Source organism: Heterocephalus glaber, unplaced genomic scaffold, assembly GCF_053883595.1.
Source record: "Heterocephalus glaber isolate CG9 unplaced genomic scaffold, H.glaber_assembly_v1.0 deba00001472, whole genome shotgun sequence".
In the NCBI taxonomy this organism is placed as follows: Eukaryota; Metazoa; Chordata; class Mammalia; order Rodentia; family Bathyergidae; genus Heterocephalus; species Heterocephalus glaber.
Genome location: NW_028258315.1, coordinates 73,351,064 through 73,377,047, shown reverse-complemented (window position 1 = coordinate 73,377,047; position 25,984 = coordinate 73,351,064). Strand labels below are relative to the sequence as shown.

General features: G+C 35.7%; 1 protein-coding gene across 13 annotated transcripts in view; it reads left to right on the top strand.

Annotated features, from left to right (window-relative positions):
• Window positions 1-25,984, top strand: part of Rbms3 (RNA binding motif single stranded interacting protein 3) — a 1,369,918-nt gene that overhangs the window by 264,024 nt on the left and 1,079,910 nt on the right. For 10 of the 13 annotated variants that reach the window (XM_013077039.3, XM_021238654.2, XM_087181429.1 and 7 more), the window contains exon 2: window positions 12,876-12,944. The exons of 2 other annotated variants lie outside the window; for them this stretch is intronic. In XM_013077039.3, the coding sequence (XP_012932493.2) occupies window positions 12,876-12,944 (69 nt within the window). Of the gene's footprint in view, window positions 1-12,150; window positions 12,207-12,875; window positions 12,945-25,984 lie in introns of those variants that run through there. One more of the 13 variants, XM_087181432.1, reaches the window with a different exon arrangement.

Genomic DNA, 25,984 nt, shown 5'->3' with positions numbered 1-25,984 from the left:
TGGATCTGAGCCTTTTCTTTCCTTTTTTTGATAAGGTTGGCTAAAGATTTATCAATTTTACTTATTCTTTTGAAAAACCAACTCTTTGATTCATTAATTTTTTGTATCATTCTCTTAGTCTCCATTGTGTTGATTTTTGCTCTGATCTTTATAATTTCCTCTCTTATATGAGCTTTGGGTTTGTTATGCTCTTCTTTTTCTAGGAGCTTGAGGTTCTGCATTAGGTTATTTATCTGAGTTCTCTCTGTTTTCCTAATATGGCCATTCATTGCTATGAATTTCCCACATAGAACTGCTTTCATTGTGTCCCATAGATTCTTGTATGTTGTACTGCCATTATCATTTACTTGTAGAAATTGTCTAATTTCTTCTTTAATTTCCTCTCTGACTCATTGGTTGTTCACAAGGGTGTTATTCAATTTCCATGTGTTTGTGGGAGGTTAGCAATTTCTTATGTCATTGATCTCCAATTTTATTGCACTATAGTCTGATAATATACAGGGGACAACTTCAATTCTTTTATGTTTGCTTAGACGTGTCCTATGACCTAGCATGTGGTCTATTTTGGAAAATGACCCATGTGCAGCTGAGAAGAATGTGTATTCTGATTTTGTGGGTTGGAACACTCTGTAAACATCTATTAAGTCCATTTGTTCAATATTTTGGTTCAGTTCTAGAATTTCGTTGTTAATTTTTTGTCTAGATGATCTATTTGTGATAGTGGGGTATTGAGGGCCCCCACTACAATTGTATTAGTGCTTATTTGGTTTTTCATGTCCATTAATATTTGTTTTGTACAGTTGGGGGCATTCATATTTGGTGCACATATATTTAGGATTGTCATCTCTTCCTCTTGGATTGTTCCCTTCACAAGGATGTAGTGACCATCCTTGTCTCTCTTAATTAGTTTTGGTTTGAAATCTACTTTGTCTGCAAATAAGATTGCTACTCCTGCTTTTTTCTGGGTTCCTGTGGTGTGGAGAAATGTTTTTCATCCTTTTACTTTGAGTCTATGAATTTATTTTTGAGTTTAGTGTGTTTCTTGTATACAGCATATTGCTAGATTTTGCTTCTTAATACATTCTGTCAGTCTATTTCTTTTGATTGGTGAATTGAGGCCATTAACATTAATAGTTATAATTGATAGATATTGATTCATCCTTGTCATGATGTTTTACTTTTGTTGGCTCTTTTATTTGTTTTCCCCCCTTTCCCTTTAGTGTCTTACCTTGCATGGTGCCTTCCCTCTCTTGGGCCTCATGGAGTTGTGACCTTCATGGTCTTTTTCTAGAATATTGCTTAGAATTGTTTGGAGTGCTGGTTTGGTGTTCATGAAATTTCTCAGGTGTTCTTTGTTGTGGAAGTATCTAATTTCCCCATCAATTTTGAAAGATAATTTTGCAGGATACAACAGTCGATGTTGGAAGTTATTTTCTTTTAGGGCTTGAAATACTTCACTCCAGTCTCTCCTTGATTTGAGGGTTTGTGTTGAGAAGTGTGCTGTGATTCTGATGGACTTTTCTTTGTAGGCGATTTGTTTCTTTTCTCTAACTGCCTGTAGGATTTTGTTCTTCTGTTGGGTTTCTGGTATCTTAACTATTATATGTCTAGGTGTAGATTTTTTTTGATCATGGCTATTTGGAGTTCTATATGCCTCACTTATCTGTATGTCCATTTCTCCACCTCTGTCTGGGAAGTTTTCTGCTGTTACTTCTGTGAACAGTTTTTTATGTCAATTGTACTTTCTCCTGTTTTTTCATGGACTCCTATCAGTCTTATGTTATTCTTCTTTGAATCACCTAGAAGCTGCTGGATTAATTTCTAGAGGTCCCTTTCTATTTTTAAGAAGTCTCTATTTTCATTGTCCTTAACCACAATCCTGTCTTCTATATCTGATATTCTGTCTTCAGATTCTCTTAATCTGTTCTGCATGTTTTCAATCGAGTTTTTAATCTCCTGAATATCTGTTTGAATCTGTTTTATGGATTCTATTTCTTTCTTGTGTTGGGCAGTTGTGGTTTCCATTTCTTTCTTATGCTGGGCATTCATGCCTTCCAGCATATTTCTGAGCTCATCTATTTTTTTAATGCATTTCTGTTCTAGAGCCTCTAATCATGTCTTTTACTCTGCTCACCATCTCTGTAGTTATCTGGAAGATTATTTCTCCTTTGAATTTGTGTAGAGCCTCATTCATCTGTTTTGTTACTTCTTGTGCTATCAGTTCAGGGTATCCAGGTGGTTGATTATCAGACTTTTCCACCTCATTTCTCCCAGAATTTGCCTTTTGTGGGGTGGAAGTCTGAGTTTGTGCTTTGTTTAAATCTCTTCTCATTTTTGTTTTTTGTACTATCCTTGGTTAAGTTCCTGGGTTGATACTTTCAAGTTGCTTATTGTAAGTATCTTTGTTGATGTATTTAGAACCCTTATGGAATGATTGCTTCTCAGAGGTGTCTTCCAGATATAGCTGATCTTTAGGTTTTGATTCTCTAATGGCTCTGAGACTATCTAATTTTCATTATACCAGGAAGGACAACTGATTAGATCAGTCACAACATCTTAGCCCAAGTGATACAATCAGCAACACAATAGCATCAAGCACCTCTTAGAAAATGACAATTTTTGGTAGTTATTAATCTATGACCTTTAACTGTGTGAATTAAATCAAAATTGAGGACCAACCCAATGTATGTTTATAGTGGATAAACTCTTCAATATAGCAACTTTACCCTTCGGGATGGGGAGTTAGAAGGAGTTGGGGAGGGATGAATAGGTAGGTTGAAGGGTAGGGGAAGGTTAGCAGTGAGTCCAGAGGGCACAGGCAAGAGAAGGAAAGAGAAGAAATGACAAATAAAGCAGAAATACAAGTTAGGGCCAGAACAGGAACACAAAGGGGAGATGAAGAACAATGTGGGACAGCAAGGGAGCAAGGCAGAGAGAGAAAGAAAAGAGAAGACAAAGAAAAAGAGAAAAATAAAAATTTTAAAAGAGTAGAAATGAAAAAAATTAAAAATAAGAGCAAAAAAATAGTGGTAATTTTGAAAATAAAAAATAAAAGATACATATGAAGGGCTTCCTTCAGTGTATGTCTCTGCTGTCACAATAGACAATGTGGGCAGCAGTGTGCAGTTATAAGTCAGTGAGTCTCAGAAAGCTAGTCACTGACCCATGAGATTCAGGCAGATTTCTGGCTGCAAGCCCCAAGTTGAGCTCCCTGTCCTCCTGCAGGGTTGAATTCTGCAAAGTTCTACTGTGGGTTCCAGCTGCCTTTCTCCTGAAGATAGTCCAGGTTCTGATGGGAGGGGATGATCCCTCCAACTTACCAAGCACAGGGGTCTGGTGTGCCTTTATTGCAGAGATTATCTTCACTTTTCCAGTGGCCTTGTTTTCATCAGGGAGCCTGAGAGAGGCCCTCTCTCTGTTGTTCACTTCTGCAGCTCAGGACAATGGCTTTTATGTCCCTCTGTGCCTCTGTAGTGTGGAACCAAGTAGCTGCATAGTGAAGAGGCCAGAGGACTGGAGGGGGAGCTTTTGTTGCATGTGCCCATGCTGCCAAGCTGGCAGCTGGTGGGTGTGCCCAGGGGGTCTTCAACCATGTTCTGGTCACAAGTAGGCAGAGCGAGCCAGTTGCAGTCAGTTCGCAACTGCTCTGCCAGCGTGTCCAAGCTGGTGGCTGCTGGGTGTGCCTGAGGGAGTCCTCACCATGTCCGTGTCTGTGTCCTGATCACAAATGGGTGGAGCAAGCCAGTCATAGTCAGTCTGCAACCACTCTGCCGTCGCGGCCAAGCTGGTGGCTGGTCCTCTAGCCTTATTTCTAACCTTTCCCTCTTCTATTTTGCTACCCCCTTCAACTCCTTCTAAATCTTCCCAAGGGGCAAATTTGCTATATTGATAGGCTTTGACTACAAATATATTTCTGGTTGGTTCTAGAGTCTGTATATCATTAGAAGTCTAGTTCATGTGGTCAGAGGTGGTTGATAGTTACCACAGTTTATCATTTTCTAGGCTGTGTTTGATGCTGTTGTTGATGCTGATAGTATTACTTTGGCCAAGGTTACCTGATTGTTCTAGTCAGTTCTTCTTCCTAGTATACCAAGACTGAGGTTGCCTAAGAGCCATTACATGCTCAAAACCTGAAGGCCAGCTAAACCTGGAGGACAATCCAAGAAGTAGCCATTCCCTAAGGGTTCTAAATGCTAGTAGTGAAGATACTCACAATAACCAATTTACATGCAGCAGCCCAGGAATTAAACCAAAACATCAACAACAACAAAAAAAACAAAAATAAGAAGACACCTAAACAAGACTCAAAACCAGACTTCCAGATCACCAAAGGCAACTCCATGGGGCATCAAGATGGAACAATCTGAAACTCAACCATCTGGACTCCCTGAACTGGCAATGAAAGAGGATCTAGAAAAAATGAAATCAGTAATAACTTCTCGGATGTCAACAGAGATGGTGTCCATAATGAAAGACATGATTAATAACTCTAGAGCAGACACAGACAAAAAAATAGAGGAGCTAAAGAAAATGTTTGAAACCATCAATGCTCAGCATAGGAAAGAATTGGGAAGCATAAAACACATCCAAGCAGATATCCAAGAAATTAAAAATTCCATTGAAAGTTTCTGCAGCAGAATAAGTGAATGTGAGGACAGAATTTCAGATATAGAAGACAGAATTGCGGTTAGCAAACACAAAACAAAGATTTCTTAAAAATGGCAAGGGACTATGAGAAATTAATCGAGCAGCTACTAGATGATGCAAAAAAGAATAACTTAAGATTGATTGGAGTTAGTGGAGGAGTAGGAGCACAAAAAGACATAAATAAACTTTTTACAGCAGTAATTGTAGAAAACTTCCCAAACAATGAAAAATAATTTGACATAAAGATAAGTCAGGCATATACAACTCCAACTAGCTGTGATTAAAAAAAAAAATCTAACCTGGGTATATAATAGTTAAGATTCCAGAAATCTAAGACAAAAACAAAATATTAAAAATAGAGAAAAGAAACAAATTACATACAAAGGAAAGCCCATCAGAATCACAGCAGACTTCTAGACACAAACCCTGAAATCAAGGAGAGCTTGGAGTGAAGTATTTCAAGCTCTGAAAGAAAACAACCTCCAACTCAGATTGATGTATCCTGAAAAAATATCTTTCAAAATTGATGAAGGAATAAGATACTTTTATGACAAAGAACAATGTAGGAACTTCATGAATACCAAACCAGCTCTCCAAAAAATTCTAAACCATATCCTAGGAAATGACATTTAGGGTAACAACTCCATGAAGCTCACCTGAATGAATCCATCAGGCAAGACAAGAAATTAAATGCAAAGGGAGGAAAAAAAATCCAATAACTGGAAAAGATCATGACAAGGATAGGTCAATACATAGTTATAACCATCAATGTTAATGGTCTCAATTCACCAATCAAAAGAAATAGACTGGCAGAATGGATGAAGAAGCAATATCCAGCAATGTGCTGCATACAAGAAACACACTTAATTCAAAAAGAAATTCATAGACTGAAAGTCAAAGGATGAAAAACATTACCCCATGTGACAGGAACCCCCCAAAATGCAGGAATAGCTATCCTATTTGCAGACAAAGTGTATTTAAAATCAAGACTAATTAAGAGAGACAAAGAAAGTCACTTCGTCCTTGTAAAGTGAACTGTCCAAGGGGAAGAGATGACAACCATAAATATATATGTGCCGAATACTAATGCACCCAACTATATGAAACAAATATTAATGGACATAAAAAATCAAATAACCACTAATACAATAGTAGTGGGGGACCTCAATACCCATCTGTTACAAATATATCAACTAGACAAAAAATCAACAAAACACTAGAACTGCACCAAACTCTTGAATAAATGGACTTATAGATGTCTAGAGAGTGTTCCAACCCACAAAATCAGAATACACATTCTTCTCAGCTGCACACAGGTCATTCTCCAAAATAGACCACATGCTAGCTCATAGAACATGCCAAAGTAAATGCAAATGAAATGAAGTTATGCCCTGTATATTAGATATAGTACCATGAAATTGGAGATCAGTAGCAACTGAAACCACAAGAATTTCATAAACACAGCTCAAAAAAAACCCAAAAACCAAAAACCAAAAAACCAAAAAACAAAAAAACCAAATGCTTAACCTCAGTCTTCTAGAAAAAGAAGAGCAAGATAAACCCAAAGCTCATACAAGGGAGGAAATTATAAAGATGAGAGCAGAAATCAATGCAATGGAGACTAAAATAATGATACAAAAAAATCACCAAATCAAAGATCTGGTTCTTTGAAAGAATAAATAAAATTGACAAACCCTTAGCCAAGCTTATCAGAAAAAGGAAAGAAATGTCTCAAATTCATGCGATTAGAAATTAAAAGGGTGAAATTACAACAGACTCAGCAGAAATCTAGAGGATCATCAATATCTACTTTGAAAACCTGTAAACCAATAAGATGGAAAACACAGAAGAAATGGACAAATTCCTAGACAGATATGAATTACCAAAATTGAACAAAGAAGACCTAAAAATTCTAAACAACACAATATCAATCAATGAAATTGAAAATGTAATTAAAAACTTACTGTAAAGAAAAGCCCAGGACCTGATGGGTTCACTGCTAAATTCTAAAGACATTTAGAGAAGAGCTAATGCCACAAATGCTCAAACTCTTTAATGAAATTGAAAGGGAAGCAATACTCCCAAATTCATTCCTGGAAGCAACCATTACCTTGATTCCAAAAGCTGAGAAAGACACAACTGAAAAAAGAGAACTACAGGCCAATCTCCATAATGAACATTGATGCAAAAATCCTCAATATGATTCTGACAAACAGAATGCAGAAGATCATCAAGAAGGTCATACACCCTGACCAAGTGAGATTCATCCCAGGGATGCAAGGATGGCTCAACATACATAAATCAATAAATGTAATATACTATATTAACAGAGTTAAGGGCAAAAACCATATGATCATCTCAATTTGATGCAGAAAAAGCAGTTGACAAAATCCAACACCCATTCATGATAAAAAAAAAACCTTATAGAAAATTGGAATAGATGGTCTTTATCTCACCCTGATAAAAGCCATCTATAAAACCAACAGCCAACATCATACTAAATGGTCAAAAACTGAAATCTTCCATGCTAAAATCAGGAACAGGACAAGGATGCCCAATATCACCACTCCTGTTTAATATAGTTCTGGAAACATTAGCCACAGGAATTAGACAAGAGAAATAAATAAAAAGAATAAAGATAGGAAAGGAAGAAGTTAAATTGTCATCATTTGTCGATGACATGATACTCTGCATAGAAGACCCCAAGAACTCCACCAAAAGACTTCTAGACTTACTAACCAAATTCAGTAAAGTAGTTGGATACAAGGTCAGCACTCAAAAATCAATAGCCTTCTTGTACATGAATAACAGACTCACTGAGAGAGGAATGAGGGAAACAGTTTCTTTTACAATAGGATCCAAAAAAATTAAATATCTAGGAATCAATCTAACAAAGAAAGTAAAAGACCTCTCCTTTGAAAACTACAGCACTCTGATAAAAGAGATCAAAGAGGATATCAGAAAATTGAAAGACATCCCTTGTTCTTGGGTAGGAAGAACCAATATAGTGAAAATGGCCATACTTTCAAAACTGTTATATAGATTCAATGCAATCTCAATTGAAATTGTAACAGCATATTTCACAGAGCTAGAGAAAACAATCCAAAAAATCATCTGGAACCAGAAGAGACCTAGAATTGTAAAAGCAATTCTTCGCAACAAAGATAAGGGGTATATCACAATCCTCAACAGAGGGTATCACAATCCTCAACTTGAAACTAAACTACAAATCTACTGTGATAAAAACAGCATGATATAGGCAAAGAAACAGACTGGAGGATCAATGGAACAGATTAGAAGATGCAGAAAAAACTCCAGACATATTCAACCACCTCATCTTTGGCAAAGGAGCCAAGCACCCTCACTTTAATAAATGGGGATAGAAGAACTGGGTTTTAACTTGCCACAGATTAAAAGTAGACCCATATCTCTCACCAGGCATTAGACTAAAATTGAAATGAATCAAAGATCTAAATATGAAAACAAACACTAAACCTGCTAGAAGATAAGTTGAGTAGAACTCTTGAAGACATTGGTGTAGGAAAAGACTTTATGAACAAAACCTCTGTTGCATGGGAACTACCACAAAGAATCAACAACTGAGATCTCATTAAAAAGCTTCTGCACAGTAAGAGAAACCACCAACAGAATGAAGAGACAACCCACAATGTTGGAAAAAAATTTTACCAGCTGTTCCTCAGACAAAGGTCTACTACCTAGAATATATAAACAACTTTAAAAAAATCAACCCCCCAAATTTATAGAACCAATTCAAAAATGAGCATCTGAAATGAAGAGACATTTCTCAGATGAAGAAGTAGAAGCAGCAAATAAACATATGAAAAAATGTTCAACATCACTGGTCATTTGAGAGATGCAGATGAAAACAATGTTGAGATTTCACCTTACTCCAGAAAGAATGGCTGCTATCAAGAAATCAACCAATAACAAATGGTGGCGGGGGTGTGAGGAAAAAGCAATCCTTCTCCATTGTTGGTAGGAGTGCAGACTGGTGCAACCACTGTGGAAATTGGTGTGCAGATTTCTCAAAATACTAGGATTAGAAATCTCATTTGACCCAGTTATTTTGTTTGTGTATCTTCCCGAAAGATTTTAAAATGTCATACCACAGCAGTATATGCACAACCATGTTTATAGCGACACAGTTTGTAATCACTAAATCTTGGAAACAGCCCAAATGCCCATCAACTGGTGACTGGATAAAGAAGATTTGAAAAAAAAATACAAAATGGAGTACTACTCAGCCATAAAGAATGATAAACTAGAGACATTTATAGCTAAGTGGATAGATATTGAGGTCATACTATTAAGTGAAATAAGTAGGACACAGATGTGTCAATACCGAATTATCTCTCTGCTATAAGAAACAAAGTGTAAATGAGGACCAAAATGTAAACTAGAGAATGTGAAATAATAAAGGTTCAAAGGGGAAGGGAAAGTAGAGGGTGGTGGAGGAAAGGAAAGAAGAGAAAGGAAAAATATGAGAATAGAAGGAAAAAATGGAAACAAACTTTTGTAAATAAGGAGAGGTGAAGTGGTAGAAGGGAGGGAAGGGGAATGGGAAAAAAACAAGAACTAAGATATATAATGTAAAGGTACAAATTCCCAATGATGAATGTGATCATAATGTATACCTAAAGTGTACCAATAAACTTAATAAAAAAAATAAATTACAGTAGCCCCTGGTGCTCTTGAATCCTAAGTGTATTTCTTACATGTACTTAACCTCAAGAAGGGCACTTGTATCACCGCTGTCCCCTATTGTTGTTCTCATATTCATACTTGCCAATGATAAATAAGATTACATTTACTAAGACAATTAATTACTTTGATGTTTACTAAGAAATGACAATATTCCTGGTATGGCATGCCTGTTTATGTTCATAAATAAGGCCAAACCCAAGTTCCTCCCCATCTCTCACCATTTCTCATAACTTCGTAAATGTATATAGTCTGTGAGGGTTGGCTGTGTTGAGAAGATAACAACAAAGCAATGTGGTCAGAGCTCTAGTAAAGCGTAAGCACAGGTGTGATGGGAACAGGTCGGAAGGGCAGTCACTATTAGTATTCATAGTTTTCCAAAGGGAAAGGGAGCATCTAAACTAAAGGCCTTATTCAACTATTTACTTGGTTCAAAGACCAGTTTCTATTAATAAATTAAAAGCTAGGTTCTTTCTCACAGAAATGACTTCCCACAATTTCTGGAAATTTTTTTCAGGAATTTGAGGGTTCATTTTGTCTTCTTAAAGAAAACTGTTATTGTAAAATAGCTTTGAGTCCTTGTCCTTCAATGAATGTGCATGGCAGTAGCAGGTTGTGTTGGGATTTTTCTAGAATTTTTCTTTGTTTCTAAAATTTAGTATAAATGAATTGCATTCTTAATGTGAAAATTTATAGATCCCATGTCCAGAAATTTATGATTTCCTGATATCAGAAAATTTTAAGCCAACATTCCTAGTTATTCTGAGGTGGATACATGCCCTTGATCAACCTCTAGTTCTGAAGAGAACTTGTAGGAGAGAAATACAGATATCAACTATTAATTTCCTGGTTCATCAGGTAAGATTATTTTTGTCTACAGTGAAATCCAAACCAAACTTTATGGCTAAAATTTTCCAGTATGCATCAAGGAAACCCAACCAAATTTCATGATTTGTGATATGAGATTGATTTTCAAATCTAGCCACATTCATCAGAGCCACTGCAGAATTCAGAATATTGTCACATCCTTACATTTGTAATTAATGTTGATCAGTTTTTTAATTCTTATCTTTTAGATTTACCCTTAGCATTACAAAGGAGATGAATGTGTGAATCCCAGTAAGTTGTAATTACCATTGTAAAGTTAACTGTACTTGAGTCAATACTGAAATGTAGTGTGGCCTTTCATAAAAAGTTAATCATGGGCATGAAAGAACTATAACACTTTTCAAGAGGGGATATATATCTGTGCATTTCATTTTGAGTTATTATTGTATTAAGTCCAAAAGTTCCCTTAATAATTTCCCAAAAGTTCGTTAATAATTTGGGTTAGATGTTGCAGGTCACACATCTTGCTTTTCTTCGAAATGTGTTTTGAATGTCAATGCTTCTGTCATGACTTTACCCTATCTTTATTTTAAGTAAAACAGCAACTTTGTTTTTCTGATAATGATGGTGAAATTTATTGCTATAATTTCAGTAACACACATTGATTATGTCCTTAAAATACGATGCCTCAAATATTAGTCTGATGGTCCATTCTAAAACTTGGTGATTTAGACTGGAGAAATCTTTGCTGAAGCCCATCCATCACTTGACTTCCAGGCCCGTACTAAAATTCAAGGAAGCTAGAAGTTTACAAAGTATTAGTCAAGGGGCTACTTTGAGTTATTAATAATTTTAAATTAAGTTAGGATTTAAAAACTTTGATATTTTAAAAATATGATATTGAAAGAAATCTAATATTCCTATGGAAATTCAATGTTGCCACTATAATCAATGATTTATATGCCTTGGAAGAGAGAATCATTGAATTGTATAGATTAGGGGCTGGATTAGTTAACATGGGACCATCTAATTTAACCTTATTTCACAATTAGGAAAACGAATATCAGAGAAGGTCATGATTATTCAGAGAAGGTCATGAATATCAGAGAAGGTAGAGTTTAAGACATTCGAAGTTCATTCCTATTGCTGCTCACTGATGAAATATGGTTAAACTTTTGGTTTAACTTCTAAGTAGCTTGGCTATCTCTCCTTTCATCCACATTGAAGACCAAAGTGCTTCATGCACACTTTGCTGTAGGGTCCAATCCCCTTAGCGTCAGTAAGTCATGAAGGAATGAGAAGGCCAGAGAGCTGAATCCAACTCTGCCTCTTCAGATTGGCAGATGCTAGAGAGAAATCAAATTGAGCAAGCAGAAAACAGCATTTAGCTAGCATGCCATCTTGTCTGTGGCAGAGATTCATGGAAGCTGTCAGAATTAGCAAAGGCCAACCCAGAATTACACAGGGATCCTGAAAGGCAGATGGAATGCAGTGCTGGTAAATGCTGGAGTTGGCAGTATTACATTGGTCTACTGATCATTTTCTAAATACACAGATCACTTTCACATCTTCATGCCTCTGTCATTCTTGTCTTTCTGCCTGAAGCACCCACACATTTCTGATGAATTAAATTCTTATAATTTGACTCTTTATTTGAATGAGATAGCAGAGTGTATCATTATACTCTGCAAGCAACAGGAAAATGTGATTACAGTCAATTACAATAAGGATTTAGGCAAAAATAGCAGCCCTGTGTTCTGCTTCAGCTGTTCAACAAGATCAAGGGCAGCATCTCTGCTTTTCTCTGGCCTTTTCCTCAAGGTCATAGAGTTATTACTTCAGTGCCATGTAGCATACCTACATTTTAAAAGGAAGAAAAATGATGAGAAGGTACAAGCCTTCTTTTTTCCCTTTGACCAGGAATGCAAAAGGTTTCCGAGAATTCCCCGTCAGAAGAATTATACCAATGTCACATTGGCCAGAACCATGTCACATGACCATTCCTGAAGGTAAGAAATATTGAGAACAGTGGCCTATATGGTGGAAGCAGATAAAGCAAAAGGGTATTAAGAGTGGTTTGAGTATTAAGAATCTATAGTGAGAGTGTGGCATTTTACAAGCTCAGGGAGGTGGTAGCAATGATATGGTCAGGTCTTTCCTAAGGTGAATGATATAATGGATCTTTACAATGAAAATAACCAACTCTCAAATGACCTCATTTATGAACTTGGATACGTGTATGTAAGTTTTGTCTCAAGTGGAAACTTCCAATAATTTGGCTCATTTTCAGCTTGTTGAATTAATGCCTTAAATATGCATCAAACTTTACTGTTCCAAGGATTTCACACCTATTGTCATACTTATCCTCTTAAGAATTCTAATATACAAAATATTTTTCTGGCATTGTGGAAGAGAGAGCTGAGGCAGAAAGGGCTTGTCTTCAAGTAACTAGTACAGGCTGGGGCTTGAATCTAGAAATTGTTGCTATAGTGTCTATATTAGCATTTGCTAAGGACAATATGTTTTAAAAGACAAAAAAGAGAAAGATTGTTAGGACAGAGCCTGGATATATTACATTTGGAGTGTAGGAACTAAATAAATAATTCATTTAGAGAAACCTCAAGTGTATTCTATGTAGGTGACAGCATGAAATCTTTTTTTTCCTCCTCCTTTCTCAGAGAACCTCAGCCAACAAGTCTTCAGGCGCTCCTTCCTGTAGCAGATGGTCTAGTCCACAGCTGCATCAGGTAACATGCTCTTTATAAGAACCTTGACTTACTTGTTTCCTTGAAGTGTGCATAAACTTGCAGTTACTTTTCACTGGACAAGTATGGAAACTGTTGGGCTCTTGTCTCTTCTCACTTTACTCGTAGGCCCTCTTGATAATGGGTTATACATTCAGCAGGTTCAGGGCTTGTGAGGGGGCAGTGAGAGGAAGGTAAGGAGCTTGGAAAATGCTCAAGTTCTATTTCTAAAGCCCTTCTCGGGGAGCCACATAGATTACATCAATCTAGCAATTATTGGAAATGAAGTTTGCCTTATTTTACTGAGTCAACAATTGTTCCTTCTGTGCCTTTTTCTCCAGGAAATGATGTACACATTCATATTGTGTATGTACATTCACATGTATGGTACAGAGTGTCTCTGTAAGTTTGTACATCAATACAGTTAGAAGAGGTCCTAACATTACAAAGAATTATATATGAACCTTATTATTCAGGTGATTAATAACTATATTCCAAAAATAAATACTGTACATTACTTTGCTTATTAGGGGAAGTTAAGCCAGGAGTGATGTTGTGATACACCTGTGTACAAACAAAACAAGATCTTTTCTGTTAGTGAGCAGTTTTTATAGGTGAAGGCACTGTGACCATGTGGGCTTCTGGGTGGTTCTGTCTTCTATTCCTTGAAACAGCACACAGTGAGAATTCTGACTTTGGACTAAAAGCCAAATAGGACAATCATTCAGATTACCTGCCAGCTATGAGACTAAGAAGAAATGAACTCCTATTTGTCTTTTGAATTATTAGGTAGAATTATTTCTTAGACTTTTCAGGTCTCCTTGGCTTCTGCTGCAATTGTCAGAGAGGCATATTATAAACAGTTAATATTCACGTTATTCCCCACCATTCATTTTATGGGTTTTCTGTGTAATTTAGTATTGGTGCTAACTTAACTCCAACATCAGCATAATATGAGAACTTTTTTGTGTACACTATTTCATTCTCTTTTTTTCAATTACAAACTAGTATTTTAATAAGATAATATAAAAAGTTATTGAGAACAAATAATTCTTCTATTAGGGAATATGTTTTCACAGTACCTATTTTTGAATATTGAACAGATTGATGGAAAGTAATGACTGAAGTGATGGCTGTGCCTCCATGGGGATTAACTTTGTGTGGATGCTGTGTTGTGACCAGGTTGGAGCATATATTGCTTCATCAATGTGATCTGTGAAGGGGGTGGCTTGGAAGAGCTGTGAAGAGATATAAAGAGACAGAGATTTCTTTGAACATCGAGGTTCCACTTACTTCCTGCCCAAAAGCCATAGCCTGGAGATGCGCAGCAGATAATGAATGAACATTTATGAGATCTGTTCTTAGACTTTCTAGGAACAGAGTTGAGCAAATCAGTACCCACACTTTTGTGCTCATCCCAAAAAGTCTGAAAATGTTCTAATCTAGACTTCACAGTCTAAGAAAGAGAGGTGGAGATTAATATTGTCCATGATTATGTGAATTTGGTTGTTCTAGGATCCTCTATTTTTCCCCAGAACTTATTCAATTTTTTAAGTCAGTAAGATCCTTTTGGACAGTTTCCCGGTGAGGTAATCTAATGTTATTCTGTGCATCTGTGCAGCTCCTGGAAAAGTCAGCATATGATGCAATGAAATGAGAAAAGTGATGATAGGGCAGTATTTGGGACAGTCCTTCAGTATGAGAATATGTCCTTTTAGTTCTCTGACTTTAAAATGACCTTATAGTATGAAGTCTTGAAATGATTAGATAGGATCTGTGTAGTTTTGATATTATATATATTTTTTCCCAGTGTTTTTTCTTTGAGTATATATAGGCCTATGCAATCTAGGACTGGAAGAGCTAACAAAAATGTGTTTCATTTTTATCTGTCACATGGTGGAAGAAATGTGACCATGTTGGGGGAACTTTCAACCTTAGCAATGCCTTTCAAATTGGGGGATATAACTGTGTGGCATTTCCAAATGGTACCCTGATGAAAACTAATTGGTGTTGGGCCGGGGATTTAGCTCAGTGGTTCTGCCACCTGCTGCACAAGCTCAAGGACCCGAGTTTGATCCCTGGTACAAAAAAACCCAAAAAAACTAATTGGTGTTATTTCTTTTGCATTGAGGGTTCCCTTTAATTCTAAGTGAAAGGAATAGTGCAGTTTTTTAGACTCCATGATTTTCCTTGGCAATTGCCTATTGTGCCAGACATTCACTCCTTTGTGTTCAGTTCTACTGTGTGCCATCCATCTACTTTCCAAGATCCCTTCCTAACTAATTCTTAAGTAGGTCCTTTCAATGGGAATACTGGTGGGAATTAGAAAAGAGATAGAAAGGGGAGCCCCAAGATATCTCTCTCCCTCTTTGTCTACTTTGGACAGTTCCTTTCTGTGTTCTGAGCCTCTGGGTGGGTTCAGCACCTGCAAAGCTGACACTGATTCCTGGGCTCTATTTGCACTCTTTTGTCCACTCAGCCCTAAGGGAGGCACCAGCTTCCCCCACCGTTTCCAGTTGACTTTTTAGCTCTCTCAATAGGCTTGTAACTAGTTCCCTATATTAAATTTCATCTCTTGGACTGTTTGATATGGATTCTAGCTTCCCTTAAACTTGGTGAAACTGTTGTTTTCTCAGTGCTATGGCATGATATACTTCATTCTTTTGATCAAAGCGTAGCTTTTCATTTGAGAAATATTATATGAATATTTACAGGATCTCTAGCCTTGCAGTTGTTGAAAACTGAGATTTATTCTCCCCAGCTGGCCTGGTGGGTGGTAATCCTTTTACACCCCTATCCCACAGCAGAATAATTATCCCTCTTCTTTGTAACTCCTGGCTCTAATCCTTCCCTTTTAAATTTGTGTTTATTGTAAAAATCCTTTGTCTTTTGTGTTTGCAATATAATAGGCTTATTGGCTTCAGTCTTTGAAAATACCTACACGAATTCTCAGCCTGAGGTTGAAAGTACAAAACTGCCAACTCAATCCAGGATTCCGGCTTCTATGTCTTCCTCTGAGTTTTGGCATCAGCGGAATATATTTTTTAAATGAATCAAGACAATGTTTACGAGTGTCCAGGTGGTTCTTATCCTGTTTTTTTTCACTATACCTAAATCTTAGCTAGACAGAAACATAGATACAGTAATAAGTAAGCCAGTACACAGACAGACATCTGCTTATTTATAGAAATATGTTCACATAAGGATTAAAATATTTACCATTTCTTCATAATGATTATCCTCAAAACTCATATTCATTGACAGTTGACTATATGGCATCTACTAATTTCTTTACATGTGCTATCTCATTCAATCTTTTAAATATCTATATAATAAAAATGTAATGCATTACAGATGAAAGAACTGACAGCCTGAGCATTTAACTGACTTGTCCAATGGGACAGGGTTAGTTCTGTGAGCTTCCAGTGGTCTCCTCTTTTAAGCAATATCAATATTAACTCTATAAAAGTTTTGTACACTAATTTAAAGCCACTCACTGAATAGCTGAATAACATTTTAACTGATAATTATATTTTGAACTGACCAGAATATAATTTTTTTTACTGTAGGTACTACTACTCTGAAATTATTTTTATAGGACAACTTTTCCTTTGGTTTCATTTTTGTTTGTCATATTGAAGAAGAAATGTGGTTATGTAGAAAAGGGCTTATGTCTATTGGAATGTAGGCTAGTCTAGTTTCAAACCATTTTCACAACATAGACTTTAATATATTTCTTTGTAAGTTTGATTTTGAAGTGCACCATTTTGCTCTTTATTTGGAATATTTTGAAAGTATTTATAAGAAAATGTTTTTTCCTTATATTGCGTGGCAGTTTGTAAGGAACATTACAATGATAAAATAATCAAGTTTTATATGCTTACAAATACCTGTACCAAATAAAACAGTCATTATGAATAAATGAAATAGACAAATGAGAATAGTAACTGGCTTACTTGTGTCTTCAAATTTGAAATACACAATGTCAAACTGAAATTGTGATGGTGTTTCTATGCATATTACATGCATCATGCCTTCAGAGAAGTTATGTACTTTCCTTCATATCTTCCATCTCATGTTCAGAAAATTTCTTATGAATAATAAATAGTTTGTCACTCTATGAATTAAAAATGGAAAGTTTTTTCTTTTAATAATGGGCATGAATGCAGGCATTGTGTTTCTAAAATCTTCAGTGTAAAAATTTGGTAAATAGTGGTTAACAGATTGCTACACTATGCTTTAGCCATTCAACAAACTTTGTGTTTTGAGTAGTGAGAAGCTTAAATTTCATGGCACTAAAAATTGAAAAACAGTGCATATTTTTACACAAGAATATAATGTGTTCAGGTGTAACAGTTGGCCCAAGAAAATTACACCAGATAGTCCAGTTGTATTACCTTCTCATAGCAGATAGAACTGACAATTCAGAACTGATGGAAGAAGTTTTAGGTATGAGGAAAAAATGATTTTAAGATACAGAAATATACATAATTCTTTATTTTACTACCTTGTATAGTAAGAGAAAGAAGTACTGTGCAGCACACTGATAAAGGGCTACATTGAATATTTTTCCTGGATTTTCTCATATGACTTTTGGTACCTGTGTATCTAGTACTATGCAGCCTAAAATAGGGACTAAGGAGACATCTGTAAAAGGAAGGAAAGAAAAGAGGAAAAAATCAAGGAACTGTATGGAATAACACCAGAAATAGAATATAAAAGGAAAGATGACAAATCCATGTTTATTATTGTTTTTTTTCTTCAAATCATTAGTTTCCACTTTCTCCTTAAGCAAAGCCCATTTCAAACATGATACTTATGAATTAACTGAAATAGAAAGCATATTATTTCATCTCTGGTGAGAAGAAATCACTTTGTCACCTCAATCATTGTGCTGGAAGAAGTACAAATGACCACAGACAAGGTATACTCTGAATTGTTGATCAATCTGATGTTGTGCATTTATGTTACCCAGGCTGTGCATTTGAGATTAATATGGCAACCCAGAGATTTTAATGATAAAACTTCAACATTGAGACCAAATGTATGGTTGCTTAGCTTTATAGTATTCATGGGATAAATGTGAACTCCAAGTTTATTCTAGTTCAAGATTCTGAACAAAATTGGCCCTCATATTCTATTTGTCCATTTATTGAACTGTATATTTTCAATTTAAATAAATTGGAAAAAATGCTACACCCAGAGCAATATCTGTATCTACCAGTAAATGACCATCAAGAACATATATATTCTTGACCAAATTTAGGCTTCTTATCTACTTTTATGATCTGAATGTATCCCCCAAAATTCATATGTTGAAACATAATTGACAGTGTGATAGTATGAAGAATGTTCTTTTATTTTACTTTTTTTTGTATAGTAAAAGAAGGAAAAGTAGGTAGGGTCTTTATAGCCTTCATGAATAGGAACAGGGTCCCCATAAAATGCCTTGAGTGAATGGCTTTGATACATTCTGTCTATTTCATCATACCAGGACTCAGTATTCATCCCCTCCAAATGATAATGTATAAAATGAACACATTAGAGTAAAAGATACATTGCTCTTAATCTTTCTCACAATGCTCCCACTCACATCCAACATACTTATCCCGTTGTTCTTGCCTCTTGCCTCTTACTGAAGCAGTTCTAGAAGTCATTTTTCATGACTGTCTTTTGTTGTGATGTCATGGCTGTCTCAATTTCTTGAATTGATTCAAAATATTTACTTTCCATAGTCTTTTTACTTAGGAGAAGAGTGAGAAGTTGCACAGTGCTAGAGCTAGTGAATAAGGAAGATCAGGACATACTATAATATTTTTACAATTCTGTATTTACATTGAATGACAGCAATAATATTTAACATAATTTTTATCACACTCTATAAAGATACTTGGGAAAGAGGACTTCCAGATCTGCTGCAGAAATTGACAAGAATGATGGGATAAGTATATATGAAGTGAAGAAGAGTATTTTGAGTATTACTCCTTATATATGCATATATATATATATATATGAAGGCTTGTAGTTCCCTTCCTGATACTTGCATTCATATATTTAAGAATGGAAAAATGGTAATGCTTTTAACTAAAGTTGAAATCCTAGCATTATAATTATAGAGATCAGGAAAAATCTGAAATACTGATTCTTAGACATACGTAAACTATTCCCATTTACAGGGTTTTTTCTTAGCAAAGAATGAAACTGGGAAAGCAAATTTGTTATAATATAAAACCTTAAAATGTTTAGACTCATGTTTAAAAATGAACTATTAGCATATTGGAAATTAGGGTCTGTTTTAATGATTCATGTCTCCAAAGATGGAACTTTCATTAATTATGTCTCCTAGTATTCATACCTCTGTGTACTTTCTTGTCTGTGGAACTCATTTGGCCCTGTGAATCACATTTGACCAGTAGAATGGGGTGGAAATGGCAATGCAAGGCTTCTGAGGCTAGCTGTTAAGTAGTCTTATACTTTGGCCTTTGTGTTCTACAGTGCTCTTGGAAAAGCTATGTGCCAATTGTAGATGCTCAGCTCTATTGAGAATATCATGCTGTGTGGAAGCTGAAGCTAGTGTTGCAAAGACACTATGTAGACAGAAGAGGATTCCCAGCTAGTTGTTTTTAATATTCTAGCAGAGGTGTTGGACACATAAGAGAGAAGACACTTTCAGATGAGCCCTACCTACCATCTGCAGCTCCATGAAGACCCCAAGTGAAGCTACTAGGCTGAGCCTGGCTGGTAGTTTGTTATGCAGAAAGAAGTAACTGAAAGAATGGCTCATCTTTAGATAGGCTATATTATTATTCATACTAACAACTAGGAAGATATTAGTAGATAAAGGTCACCTATGGTGGTTTGAATGAATTATTGATAATCTATTTGTATTAATCATGCCTCTTATATGAACATGAATATTTTTAGTGTTTGATAAAGTTAGACAGAAATGTTATCCTCCAATCATCTATCCATTATTCCTTTGCTGAACAAATATTTTCAGACTCATCAATGCCCTTTTAAGTCTCATTAAGCGTTCACTCAGATTCTAGGATCCAAAAGACCGGAAATCATGAGGTGTGCTTTTTTAAAAAAAATAGTAGAAGGGAAAGGAAAAATTAGGAGAAAAGGAAAAACTGGAAACAAAGTCTTTGTAAATAGGGAAGGGGGAGGGGGTGAAGGGAGCACACAGAATGGGGAAAAAATAAGAACCAAGATACATCATGTACAGGTACAAGCACCCAATGATAAATGTAAATGTATTGTATACCTAAAATGTATCAATAAAAGAATTTAAGCAAAAAAAAAAATAGTATTGACCAAAGGAGTATATGATTGCAGTATATGAAACTAATAAAGCTCACCCAAATATTGCATTTGGTTCTTGGATTGCTCAATCTCATGAGATTGTATGACAAATTTTGTCCAATGAAATGACATGACCTTTAAGCTGAGACAATAGAAAGCTTATTTATAATTCCCTGGATTTTATTGCCTATATAGGGATAAAAGGAGACAGAAAATAAAACTTTGTTTTTAAGCCACAGAGAGTTGAGCTTAATTTGTTTCTATAACATAGTCTTACCTCTTTTTTAAAAAAATTAATTTTATTGGTACATTTTAGGTATAATATAATGACATTCATCATTGGAGATTTGTACCTTTATATAATGTATCTTGATGGTTATTTTTTCCCCATCCCCCTACCCTTCCGTCAACCCCTCCACCCCTCCCTATTTACAAAGTTTGTTTCCATATTTTCCTTTTTCATACCTCTTGTGACTAATGTACGAGGCCTTAATATTCCAGAAGATCCATGACAACTACCCTAAGCCATTCAAATTGAACTTGAAATCTATATAAAAATGTATGATATTATTTCTGTGGAAACAGAGCTTTAAGATAGAATTTCTAATTTTTGTATCTCTATACCTTAGTCTCCCAATACAAAAATTCTGACAATAGCACTTTTATTTACTTGGCTAATTTCAGAGCATATGATATTCAGCTCATTCTCAAATCAGATTGTTTTCCTTTTTATTTTTACAGTTATTTTGTAGAAAGTTAATACAGTAATTTATTAGGGGATTTTAAATATTTATTCAGTTAATGATATATTAATATGAACTTTTAAGGTTTTTACTTTTTAAAGTATTTATTATGAAATTTCCAAACTTATATGAAAACAGAAAGATTAGTATAATGAACCTCTTAACTCAACTGCAGCAATTATCAATATGTAAGCAGTTTTTCAAATAAGTTTGGGCTACTAATAATTTTACTCTATTTTGATCATCCTTTATAGAGTTAACAGCTTTCCTCTTCCCCTCACCTCCAAAAATGGATCTGATGTTCTATAAACAAGTTTTTTGTGGTCATGATGGTATCTTTCATGTTTATTCCTAACTTTGTTCGATTTGCTTGAATGGGTGGTCATTCTTTCCATTTTGATCAGGAAAGTCTGAAGTTTACACTGTTGTGTAGGGGTATTAATAACACTTCTTTTCATTTTCAAAAGTTATATGGTCACCCAAATTATTAAACAGGTATATAATTATCTTGCCTAGTTTATCCTGTTTTTGGTTCTTTTATGCCCCACATTTGGATTCTGTCTTGCTTTGTGAGATCCAGACAAGCCTAAACCAATCACAATCAGCAAACATTTATCCCTTACCTGTGAATGCTTGACGTATCTTCATTGTTTGAGTGTCTTTAATATTATAATAGCCTGCTCAAGCTACATAATTTCTAAGGCCCCATACAAAATGTTCAAAAATATTGAGATTTTGAAGATGAAGACAGGAAGGCATTGAAAAAAGCTTGGGGCTCTTTTTAGTAGGATGCTGTCTGATAGCAGAGGTAGCACACCATGGAGCTGTCTCTGGACCTACCAAACCCCTCCCCACCCATCAGGTTCCACCTACTTCCCTATATTGACTACTTCCAGGTCTGTATTCCTGTATTAACCTCCTGCTTGCAGTCTTTTGGGTCACCATATTCCTCAGTTCCTCGCTGTGTATCTCAGCACTGGCCTAGCTAGCTACGGTCATCATGGAATTTGTGCTTACTACTACTAATGAGTGTCAAAGTCAGAATTCAACACAGGTGTGCTTGTTTACAAAGCCAGGGACCATACCTTTCTGCTGTTTTGATTCTTAGCTCTTGAAATAGTTCTCTCCTTGGTCCAGGAGTCCAAGGAATGGTATTTGGGCACTCAAGAACACAGGTTCACTGTATAAAATACAGTTTTGCTCTTCTTTGTGTTCTCAACAGTCACTTGGAATTTCTCTCTGGTATGTCTATTGGTTCAGTTTTACTTTCTTCCTGCCCATGTCTACATTCTCTTGTCAGGAACTATGTTTTGGGATTATACAAAATGAGTCATGATAGGAAAACCAAAGTCTTTGTTATGATCCTTTAGGATAAATACAGAGTAAGTGTGGCTGGCTAAGATACAGAAGCCTCTCCTGCTGTCATTAGGCAGGGGAAAGCTAGAAAATAAAGATAATAAAAGCTTGGGAGTTATTCTTAATAATTTGTGGGTCAATGGAGATGGGCTTGGTGTCTTTCTCTGGCAGCTGATTGCTGCCTGTAGAGACAACAGTGGCTCATTGACTCTACTGCTGTACTGAGTTGTGGTCCCTCCTGTATTACTATTGATACGCTTCTTTTATTTTCATGGTTGTGATATCTGTGGTGTCAATGTGTGTGTCTTTGGAGTTTAAAAAATAGGTAAAGGATTTGACCTTGATTAATGTAAAACATTTTTAGTTCCATAGTTACAATAAAGATATTAAAGGTAGTTAATTTTTCTTTTTAAAGTGTGTGTATATATTTGTGTACAGAAAATCTTCAAGGGGAGGGGAAGCTATGAAAATGATGGTTTTGTGATTTTGGATGAGAAAGGCTGAGGACAGTAATTGTTAAGAACTTGGACACTGAAGACACACATTGCTAAATTCATACTCCAGCTCTGCTACTAGCTTGATCTTGGGCACACAGCTGAATATCTCTGTGCATGTTTCTTTATCTGTAAAATGGGAAAAATGATTCATATGGTACATGGAATAGTAAGAAAAACCTCTAGCATTTTAGTTTTTTGTGTAACGCATGCCACAATGATAGCTACATCATTCCACAACTCATACATATATGTTGGCGATGAAATTGAATTTCTGTGCTTATAGATTGTGGTTTGAACCATTACTCATGTTCATAGAACTGGTGCCTCTCTGTAGAGAGTCAGAGGTTGGGTTGGAATCAATTTATTAACCTAAGTGAAGATGATTTCTTTTGACTCGGATCAAATTACCTTGACAATTAGTATGAAGGTCATATTAGGTCTGTTCCCCTTTCTAGACTGCCTCTAGACCAGTGAATGTCTAGATGAAAATCAGCAGTGTTTATCTCTGAAATCGAAATGGGGACCACAAAATTGGCAATTCTTGGGCCCAGGAATGTAGCTCAGTGGTTCCGGTGCCTGCCTTGCAAGCTCAAGGTCCAGCGTTCGATCCCCGGCACCAAAAAAATAAAATAAAATAAAATAAAAAATTGGCATTTCTTTAGGTAACGTACAGGAAAGTTAATTGCTTAGTGGTATCTATAAAAACTACCCCACTTCAATATTTAGTCTTCTGAGATATGACACTGGCAGAACTGGGGTATTTCTATCCATGGCCAATCTTGATGTTATAACTACCATGGGCTCTAATTTATGAAACATAATTTTAAATTGCGTCTGCAACTCAAAGTAAACATAGTATTTTTCTATAAACGTTTGAAAGAATTTTTTTACTTTTGAAATCATTGGGCAACAAGAACAAATACAATTTATGAAGGGTATCATTTCTCAGCAATTATTGTGCATACATGAGCGTTCTTGCAAAGAGAGCAAAATTGAATCTATAAGTTGTTTTCAAATGCAATGATATTTTATGAATACTAAATTTAAAAGCTGATGAAGTAGATGGCTTTATGTTTTATGGATCTTTGTGGTCTACATTTTTCAGATTTGGATTTACAGTTTTATTTTCATATTTTGGAGCCAATAAATTTGTTTTCTCAGTTCTCTTCTTTTTTTTTTGCAGACATTTAAAAAGGTCATAAGCTCTGCATACTATGTCCTACTGTTATTAATGGTTGAAATAACCTTGCTACAGACCTGTTTGAGCATATGATTATAGGCTTACATTTATGCACAAAAATATTAAGTTGAAAGTTAAGCAGAATGAATAATGCTAAAACAAAATATAGGCATTTGACTATAACTTATATATTATTGTCTGCTTTAAGGCAAACTTATAGTTCTATGGACAAGATCTATTTTAAAATTCAGAACTTTTGGGGTGTGTAGAAATTTTAAATAGCATATTTCCTATGTATTCTGTAACACTTTAAAAGTGGTCTCAAGTAGCATCATCAAGTGAACAGATTAGCATGTCTGTCGTGAAAGTTAGGACTATTCAACAAATGGGACTAAGTAAATATAAAGCTTCAAAATAGTTTAGATAAAGTCTTATTTCTAAATCTATTCATATCAGATGAAGGTTTGCGGCCAAAAAAAATGAAGTTTTACAATTTCTTGAATGTGAGAATACAGTTGAGGAATCATAGAGTCACAACCAGTCCACTGTTATTTGTATTAGATACTTTTACTGGACTTGTGAGGTAAGTAGGGGAAGTATTATCATCCCCGTCTTATGGGTGGCAAAACAGAGTAAATTCATGGCTTTTTCTAGGTGACAGAACAAGTAAACTGGCACAATATGAATGGAATCAGAATACCCTGACCCTTCACCCAGGGATGTTCCCATTTCTTTCATGGCCTCCTTAGTTATCCAAATAGTTAATTCACTCTCATTTTGACCCTTGCTATGGTTTTGGGGTGTTGAAATCCTGTGGTGAAAATTTAGTTCTGAAAGTCATGTGTTGATAGTATTTGGATGTAGATCCTTTGGAAGGTAATTGGGTGATGGGGGTCAGAGGCTTCATGAATGGTTTAACCCATTCATGTACTAGGGATTAACAGATTAACAGATTATCCAGGGAGTGTTTTAGTTATAAAAGTGAGCTTTCTTTGGCTAGCTTGCTCTGTCTGGCCATTTGGTGCCTTCTACCACATTATGATGCAGCCAGGAAGCCCTTTCTAGATGCTAAGCAGTTGCCTATCCTATTATCTGAACATTTCAGCCTATAAAAATCATGAGTCAGATAAGCTTTTATTCTTTATAAATTATGCAGTCTCAGGGATTTTTCTTATAGCAACAAAAAAAGGACTAAGATGGCTCATGATGACAGCTATTACTCTATGCAAGCCAGGAATCTAGCACTTCTCAATATAAAGTGTTGTGTACAGTAGCATTAGCTTTTGATGGACTTGAATACTGATTATGAAATTATTCTAAAGAAAAGCTCTAGCATTTATAACTCAAAATATACATATGAAATATTTTGGAGTATGAGCTAATTTATGTCTATCTGGTCCTTGTAAGGCTCCTTTTATTTGTGGCTGCTTTCCTCTCCTTGCTATAGAGAGCTAGCTTCCTGGTGTATCTCCTTCTAGCTCTTAGAATTTCCTGCTCTGTTTTGCTGGCACCACACATGCCAGGACCCATGGTGCATTTTATTTCTGCAGCTGTTCCACTCACCTATTTTTGTCAGCATGGAGGTTAGTCTTAGAACTGAAGGCTTAAAATAATTCATCTGATGTAGTTCTCTTGTACCCCTGAAACCTGAGTTATTTTCAAAATACCTGAGGACAGTGTGAAGCCTGTTTCTTCACTTGTAGTGTCTTTAGCAGAAAGTCAACATAAAAATGCAGATTTTCTTTTTGCGTGCAGACATGCATTCATCCCTGAATTTGTTCATCCAGCAAGCATTTATCAAAACCCTAGTATACTGTGAGCTAATTCTAAGAAGGTCACATGAAGATCACTGGACAGCTGTCTCTCTGGAAATGCTGTGAGAAATAATGCTTTCTCAGCATTAGCATGACAAAGTCATAAATTAGCCTAAGCATTCACAAATTTCCAGTGTAGTAGAGAAAG